Source organism: Diorhabda carinulata, chromosome 6 (assembly GCF_026250575.1).
Source record: "Diorhabda carinulata isolate Delta chromosome 6, icDioCari1.1, whole genome shotgun sequence".
NCBI classification, from domain to species: domain Eukaryota; kingdom Metazoa; phylum Arthropoda; class Insecta; order Coleoptera; family Chrysomelidae; genus Diorhabda; species Diorhabda carinulata.
This window is the reverse complement of record NC_079465.1, coordinates 2555549-2564571: the sequence shown is the minus strand read 5'-3', so window position 1 is coordinate 2564571 and position 9023 is coordinate 2555549. Positions and strand designations below refer to the sequence as shown.

The window sequence follows — 9023 nt, the reverse complement described above, 5'->3', positions numbered from 1 at the left end:
GCCCTATTAACCAACCTTAGAACGTAGTTTTAACCTCTAGCCGCCAGATGGAAGTACGTATTGTTAAAATTACAAGACTACAAGATGACGGTTTATATTGGCGAAAACCACGTGTCACTAGATGGCACTGAATTTGGCTTATATAGTTGTGCATAACAATAAAATTTGTAAGGTTGTTTGATGATTAGTTTTTTTATGTGCTTTTGATAGTTTTGTTAAGTTTTTTATTTTGTAATTTCCAAAACGTGTTTGTGTGGTTATGATAAAAAGTTGTGGTTAAGAATTGTTCTAGAAATGACGAAAATTCAAGTGACCCTTTTTAACATTATGAAATATATTGGAGTCAGAAGCATGTTTTTAAAACGAAACATAGAGTATTATGTGGTCTAAAAAAAACCATTATAGTTTATGTCTACAAAGCTCAGGTCTAATTTCTCAGCCTCATGAGATCACAATTAATCTGAATGATATAGTTAAAAATTGATAATGCATTAGTTTATTGTAAGGGGGAGAAGAGACTTGAATATCTACGCAAAACTATCAAAAATGTGCACAAGAGTTTAAGTGGCCAGTAGAATATAATTTTAACTAGCAGTACATTTATAACAATACAACTTTTACCATGTTTTCATTGTTTTTGAAGTACATCTTGTGGATGTGTGTTTTTTTATGACAAGTAAGTACTTTAAACAGGTAAAACACTTTCTATTGTTTATAAAACAACAAAATAAGTTCGTATTCTGGCTTTATTGTTCAATCCTATTAATTTAAAAGAAAATGATACGATGCTGCTTACTTGGTAGTTTTCACGAAAAGTAATGAATTTCTTGAAAACCAAAGTTTCTGTTTTTGAAAAATATGTTGTAAAATACTTTTTTAATGTTTTTGAAAGATATTGATCATCTAGATTTCTATATTATTATAAAAGAAATAGCACTGCTGCTTGTATGTGCAATAACCTTTAAAAATTTTATTATTTACGTTCTCTACATGTATTAAACTAGATTTCAAATTAAATATAACGAGGGAAATCTTTATTAGGCATAAAATAAAACAACTTGGAAAAAAATCAACATTTATTCAATTATTTTGGTACAAAAATACATAATAAATTAACTCTCACTCTCTGTTTTATTTAAATTAGGCTCAGACTCTGATCTCTTCAAATTATCTTCGGTAACACCTTCCTGAGGAATATTACTCTCCGGTAGCTTGGATATTATATTCGGAACGCTTCTTCTAACGTCTTCGGCTACAGGTTCAATTTTAATATCTTCCCCTTCGACTTTTAGTAATTCTTCGTTTAGTGTTGCGTTTTTTAAATCCACGTTACTATTTGCAAAAATAGCAGCAGGACCTAAAAACACCAACAATAATCTTAGGATAAGAAATCCTTTAATTGTAATTTGTACATGCCTAAATCCTTAGGAATCGATGGAGGATTGATCTTTACATTATCAATTTTCTCATCTAAATCTTGAGATACTTTATTAGACCTGGGTTGGTCTATTATAGGATGTAAAGGACTGGTAGCCGTGTCAGTTCTGGTTCGAGACGGTAAAGGACTACTACATCTATTATTATTCGGGGAATTCAAAGTTTTATCCATTTTATGTTGTCTGATCAAATAACAAGCTCTAGCTAATATCAAAAGACTATTTAACACCTTCAAAGTAGTTAGAAATAAAAATACTAATATTAATATGATAACAGACCCTAAATCTTCGATTTTAACGCAATGCATCAATACTCTGATTGTAACAACCCCTAACGGTAGAGGTATGAATCCCATTCGTCTCGCTACTAAATCACAGTGATCAGAAAACGCATGTTTCTGTCTAGTTTGTGCTACATCGTAAGCTAAACTAGTAGTGTAATCTCGGTACACGTCCAAATTTAATTCATTAAATCTAGTGATGAAAGCGTGTTTTATCCAATCTACAAACATCTCGGCTAGAAGTATGCAAAGACAATCCGGTAACATCACCCAGAACCGTTCGGATTTCCAGGAGTATTCTCGCATAGTTTGGAGTATCACAATGAAAAGTAGAGTACACAAATGGAATCGTTCGCGTACATCGCTGCAAGATACTTGGAAGAGATTGTTATTGTTAAATTTTTTAAATACGCTTCCTTTTAATTCGACAAACTGAAATGAAATATAACGAAAATATTCACAAACGCACAAAATTATTATTACTTACGTTATTTGACATCATTATTGTTAATAAAGCTTTGTTTCTTGAATTAATTGCTACATTTATTGTTGTTGCTTGAAATAACACCAAAACACCATGAAGAACTTGGCAATAGTTAAGAAAAATTAGGCAAATTAAAAAAAGGTTGAATTAATTGAAAAAAAAAGGATACCAACATATATAATGGCGAATAATAAATGAGGTATTGTTCCCAAATGTTCTCTTTTCCTCCCCCTTGGTTCCGTAGCAGTCCAAAATAACGAATCTATCGCATCTTGCCCAAACGATGAAAATAAACGATCGCCTATATTGTATACAAATTTATCAGAAAATAAAAGATAAAAATCGTACGATTTTGTTTCAATAACAAAGATTATGTACATGAAGATGATAATTTAGAAACTGTAGGTAAGATAGCGCGAAACTTACCAATTTCCAACATATTGAAAAACATGTACAACTTTATGACTGATTGACTCTTAATTAAATGATACATCATATTTGTGTCTAAATACATCATTATTATACTACAAACTAAAAGTATCAAAGCCTTTAGAAGATCACAGATTTCAGCTGGAGTTAATATACACTTATTTGGTTTTCTACCAAATCTGAAAAGTGTAAACGATTTGTAAAATTACAATAATCAAAATAAAAATTACATACCCAAAACATTTACAAAAAGGTCTAGTTACTAAAGCCCATAAAGCCAACATGACCCTCATTGGTAGAAACGTGTATACAAATAAAAAGGCATCTGCGCATTGCATATAACCATAAAACATAAACCTCTCTACTTCTTTTGGAATTTTCATAAAAGAATAAATTTTCTCTCTTCTAAGAGAAAATCTTTCTTCTGAATTATCTAACTGATAATCTCTAGTTAATTCTACATTCAGAAACGTCCAAAGACTAAACATCTTTGCTGAAATATTTATCAATGACAAAAAATAAATATCGTATTTTTCTATCACTTATTAATACTACCCCTTCAACTAAAATTCATACAAATGAATGTTTTTAAACGTGATATTTATAAAAATTACTTTTACTTGTTTTCATTTTAAAATAAATTTACATTGAATGTTTTCCATATTATCAATAACTTATATCTTATCTAATTTTCAATTGCTAATTTAAATAATTCGAATCCTCGAAACACAACAGGTTGCAATATTTATAAAAACTACAAATTCTACAATAAATTCATAACCTATTTAAAACTAACCTGACCAAAGAAAAACACAACTATAATGTGATGAAAACATTTAGTAATTAATATATTTTTATCATTACATAATGAACAAATACGGCAATTAAACACGTTTTAAAGATAATATTAATAGTGTGATGTATTTACTAACTTCTGTGATTGGATTCCTCGCTGTTACACTTTTCATGTTTAATCATATCCTCTATTTTACTATCTGAATTAAAAAGAACTTTTGATGTCGATCTGAAACGTAATCGTTTTTCGTTTTGCATTTTGTGTTATTAATTTTTCTATAAAAATATTTATATTTTGATTCATCTAACCTCTAATTCCATAATATCTGACATTGTCAAAGTCAATTAAATATGTTCTTTTCGTCTGCCCTGTATGAAGTTATGTGTATAATTCTAAATGCATGATGCAGAGTTAACAGCTTTAAGATCAATTTATAAACTTTCACGTTCGTGGCCACCCTAGTTCGCACACACAAAAATTAATCAGATTAAGAAGTGTGATTTATAAAACAAACTGTTGCGTTCTAGTTCATGCTCGCATTCCTGCGCTCCTAAACAGCTATCCTGGTCATATGATCACACATGCGCAGTAGCAATAACCTAATTCAACAATTTTATGTTAATTTTCTTGGTGTCAATTAGTCAGCTAAGAAAAGACAAAAACTTTATTAAATAGTTTGCAACGTTAAGGAGAGCGTCATCGCGAACGTAAGTGTTTATAAATCCAAGTTTATCGCGATTCAAACTTTGTGACGATTTCGAATCAGTTACTAACCAATTCTGAATCGCTGTAATGCACATAATTCATTACGAACCCATTAAGGATGTTGATTTACCGCGAAAATTACTATAACTTATTCGTAATGAATAATTAACGGAATCTAGGCCGCGAAAACTGAAATATCATTAAACTCAGATGTGCGCATGCAATCGGTGTCTAAACTGATTCAGAATCAGGTCTACTAACCAATTTATTCAGAATAGTTTCCGAATCAATTACTAACCAATATTAATAATAGAGAGAACAAAGTATTTGAGCTTAATTCAGGTGACCTGATAGCTAATAGAGAAAGAAAGAACATCAGTAAACCACTTTATATCTCTCCCCTATCTCTTTCAATAGCACAATTCCAATTACGTAGCGCTATCTCTATCTTTAATATTAACTCTATGATTTAGGATCGATTTTGAATCAGTTAGTAATCAATTCGCTGTTGATTTACCTTCGGAGTCGATGTGATTGCCGAACTGTTGGACAATATTCAAAAATAAGCAATTCGTGGACGTCAAATTTTTAAAATGCGAATGCGATTGATACTGAGATAACAGCGAAAGACAATTTGTAAAGTGCGCATTGATGCGTCGTTAATCTGATTCGGAATCAAACCTGCGAACAAAGCTTTGAATTTGATGGATGTCATACACAAATAAGATTGAGGTTATTTTATAATTGTAGAAAAAAGTTTCAAATAAATGTGATTAATATAGAATTTATAATGAGTGTTATTCGTATAAATCGATCTGTTCTACAACATTTGCTCGGATGTAGATATTCATCGACAGTTATCCGACATGAAGAAGAGTACACTGCAACGCCAAATTACCCTCCGATACTAGATATTTCATACAAAAAGACACGAGAACGAAAAACCGATGCATTGTATGAAGAAATAAAAGCCGTAAAAACGGTAGAAGAGAAACAAATAAAATTAAATATGCCGAGATATTATGGATACAAAAGTTATCTGTTATACGAAGACAAATGCGATTATAATAATTTAGCATTAACACAGCACGTAACTCGTACTCATTTAATAACAAACGAAACGTTACCTGAGTTTTATTCAGGAATTAATGTCGATGAAGTAACTAATAAATTAAAGGCGAAAATAGAAGAAGCAGTTAGCATAGAAATTGATGGCTACCAGTAAGTTGATTTAATAATATTTTAAATCATATTTATTTTGTTGTTCTTATAGAAGATTGCATGATATTAAAAATGAAGATATCACAGAAGCACAAATTGAAGATATAATAAGTAATTCCTTATGTAAACAAATAAATAGAATTATAGTAAACGAGTTATTTACAGATTATTCACATTTAAAAGAAGCACAGGTAAGTAATTATTAATTTCAATAATATTTCAGTGTATTATGATGAAAATATTACTTCATATAGATTGATTGGAATCCTAGGATAGAGTCATCTTGGTTTGTTGGTGGAATGAATATTCCGGATTATATAAGAAAATCTAGGGAAGGCAGTGAATGGAGAAAACAATTTCTTGATAATCCTTTTGATAGATTAATGTTTTATATTGGTTCCCCTAATCTAGCATTACGGTGTGTACATTTATTTGACTTAAATTTTTCTCTTATATAATAGATTATCAATTTGTTTATATAGCTCAAAACTACCTTTAAAACCAATAATACCGCATAGTGATTCAGAAAATCCAGATTTGAAGGTACCGGAATTTAAATTTGATCCAAGAGTTGTTGGTATCACCTCAGAACAAAAGCACATTGCTAATATCCCTGGATTTTGGCCTGGTGATCCCCACAAGTTCAGTTTACTATCTTTTCATAAAAGAGGTCACATCCATCGGAATGAAAAGTACAATGACCCTCAAGATAATAAAGAAGCTATACATAGGCAAGGTATATTAGCATCGTTCGGTTGGTTACAAGCTCAAGCTAATTATTTAGGCTTCAATACTTTTAATGATGTAACTTATCCGTTGGTTACTCAAACAATTGTTACTAGTGGGAAAATTTGGTCGTTTTACGCTTATCAGTTGAATACGATACGATTCTGTGAAAGGTAAGTCCATAAATATCATAAGCTACAAGATATTTTTGTTTATCGACATTTGGAATATTTTATTTATCTTTTATAGTATGAATATTATTATATAACATTTTTTATTGAAACAAATTCTCTCCTCTGCAAAATTAATTGATTTTTGGGATGACATTGTTGTGAATCAGGTTATATTGCACCCCCTTTTCTTGTTTTCCCACTGGGGATGCTCAGTATTCACATCTGATCTATTAATACCAGTTCTAAACAGGAAATTGAGGATGCAAGTGATGGTTTGGTGGAAAAAATTTATATTCTTCATATACAATTATGTAAATATATATTAAACAAATTCTTTTTTAATTTGCTTATCAGGTTTTACACAGAAAATCCTAAACGTAACATCTGCTGGGCATTACCAGAAATGAAATTATTCGAAACAGTGGAAAATGGGAAAGTTGTCGGTTTCAATGATGAAGTTGTGAAAAATATATTAAAATTCTACATGAACCCCCCAGAAAACAGACTGGGAGTTAATTTGACACCGTATTTAAGCAGCGAAGAAAAACTGTCAGCTGATTATAAGGACGATGAAAAGAGACAGTGGTTAGAAGAAGTATATAAATACGTAGCTTCTAATCGCCCCAGACATAGATTAGGTTATGAGGTTTACGATTGGGAGAAGATATACAAGATTGATAATAAAACTAGATTTATGGATAAGAGATTGAGGCCTTTCGAACTCTTCCAAAATCCTTATAGGAGAAAGTTGAATGAAAGATTTATAAGGTATATTCCTAGGAAGTTCAGGGAGCATTTGAAGAGGTATCAAGGAAGATTCGAAAAAGACTTTTGGCCTTAAATATATTTTCTTCTACTGATAATAAATTATCATTAATATTTGTTGCTTTTTATTTTATACATCATTTTCTGTGTATCTTTTTTTCTCCCTTTTTTATGGCCTCCTCGGTGATTCCTGAGAAAATTACAAGACCATACCAAACCCGGAACATTCCTCGACTCACGCAGCTGTTAGCAAATGATTAAAAAAAAATGATAAAAGATGAAGATCAGTTTAAAATCCCCTAATCATCACTCGACTCACACAGTTGCTGGGGAATAATTATTTTCTTTACACAGTGATTTCCTGAGAATTTCATACTGATACTCTGTCATTTTTTATTTTTGGTCAAAATAAATTATAGTGGTTGCATACCAAGGGATTTTTTTACCCCTAATCCTAAGTAATTTTTTTTTATTTTTGTTTCGAAAAAATATTTCGAACTTCAGATACATCATTTTCTAACAACCATCCTCTTATCATATTACAGTAATAGAAGAATGGAAAGTTTAACCACTCTGCATAGAATACTCAATTTTTTTCTATATAAATCAGTACCAAAAAGTTTTAGGGACAAGGGGCAATGTAAATTATTTGAAATTGAATGTATTTCGAAATATAAATTCTGGTTTTGCTTTGATTTGAATTCAATAAACCAAAATTATAAAAAGGAACAATGTGTAATGAAAATTGTGGTACTATAAGGAAGTTAAAAAGTCATTGAGGAACCAACCATTCTAATTTTGTTGGTAAACCTTGAGAAATTTTTTAAGAATAGTTAATCGAACACAGTATAAAAACTATAAAACCAGTTTTTATAATTGTATGAACGGACTATAAGATAAATACAGCTCAGAAATATTTGAAAGCAATCAGGCAACATCTTTTCTGTAAAATTATACACGATTTGAATGATATCAAACCTCATAGTCTCCCAAAACTGTAAAAAGATGCAGGAATTAATTGAGTCTAAGATATATCTCAATATCAGCGAGATATTTTCCAGGATATGCATGAAATGATCCTATTTCTTAGGTTACTTATCAAGAAATTTGTTTTTATATTATTATTAACAAATTCAAAATAATACGTTCGTTAATGAGTTTATTACTCACCAATCACATTTACTCTACGTTAAGTCAATTTTTAGCACATTCCACTTAAACGTATGGTTACAATAGAAAAAAATAACACACATACAACGAATACTCGCTATGACATATATTTCTCAGAGGTAGCTCACAAGAAAAACGGTTATTAAACTACTGATAAAGTTATCAAAAACCGAAATAGGGTCGAAAATGATTACATTTTAAGTACCAAATTTATGTGATATGCTGAGGGGAAATATTCTGTTATGACAGTTGGAATGCGATTTTGTTTATATACTTAGTCAAGCCTCGACAAATGCCCATTAACCAATGTTGCCAATTTTGTTCGCCGAAAATTCCCAATTTTTGTACTAAATAGTCCCCTATGAGAAAATTACATGGAAAATTTACATTATAGCAACCACATCCATCTAATTACAACAAATACGTTCCATAGTACATTTTTAATAGGTTTTGTTCATTAGAGCTATTTAATATAAAAATTGGTCAAATGTAATGTGATTACTGTATACGAGGCATATCAAAGTAGGATAGTAAGTTAAGCCAAACGCAATAATCGACACAACTTCCACATCCGTCGTATTTACTTTACTTGCTAGGAATACACTAACCTCTGCACAGGAAAGGTTTCCCAATATAAGGGTCATTCTGAAACAAACAATATCCTATATGTAAATGTTCTTCTTTCCCAAATCAAATTACTACGAATCTCTTTCTCGAACACAATCGTTGTGGACTTGTGTCAGGTAAACGTGTGAACGTATTAAAAGAGATAATAGAAACAGTGTTGCCAGACTATTTGATAATCTTTCTTCAATCGATTGATAGAAATACCTATTT

General features: G+C 30.5%; 2 protein-coding genes across 3 annotated transcripts; one reads left to right on the top strand and one right to left on the bottom strand.

Moving 5' to 3' along the window:
- Nucleotides 1-1063: 1063 nt before the first annotated feature.
- LOC130895661 (protein TAPT1 homolog) lies at nucleotides 1064-4046 on the bottom strand. 2 transcript variants are annotated; one of them, XM_057803097.1, is made up of 7 exons: nucleotides 3563-4046; nucleotides 2865-3123; nucleotides 2628-2809; nucleotides 2371-2502; nucleotides 2205-2302; nucleotides 1417-2149; nucleotides 1064-1357 (listed from the first exon to the last, which is right to left on the bottom strand). In XM_057803097.1, the coding sequence occupies exons 1-7, from the start codon at nucleotides 3681-3683 to the stop codon at nucleotides 1113-1115; spliced, it is 1770 nt and encodes a 589-aa protein (XP_057659080.1). In that variant the 5' UTR covers nucleotides 3684-4046; the 3' UTR covers nucleotides 1064-1112. The 2 variants fall into 2 exon arrangements, with proteins under 2 accessions (XP_057659080.1, XP_057659081.1); XM_057803098.1 differs by lacking the exon at nucleotides 3563-4046 and adding an exon at nucleotides 3427-3511.
- Nucleotides 4047-4675: 629 nt separating this feature from the next.
- Nucleotides 4676-7130, top strand: LOC130895662 (28S ribosomal protein S30, mitochondrial). The gene is made up of 5 exons (XM_057803099.1): nucleotides 4676-5352; nucleotides 5405-5543; nucleotides 5607-5770; nucleotides 5835-6251; nucleotides 6606-7130. The coding sequence occupies exons 1-5, from the start codon at nucleotides 4922-4924 to the stop codon at nucleotides 7090-7092; spliced, it is 1638 nt and encodes a 545-aa protein (XP_057659082.1). The 5' UTR covers nucleotides 4676-4921; the 3' UTR covers nucleotides 7093-7130.
- The last annotated feature ends 1893 nt before the right edge of the window (nucleotides 7131-9023 follow it).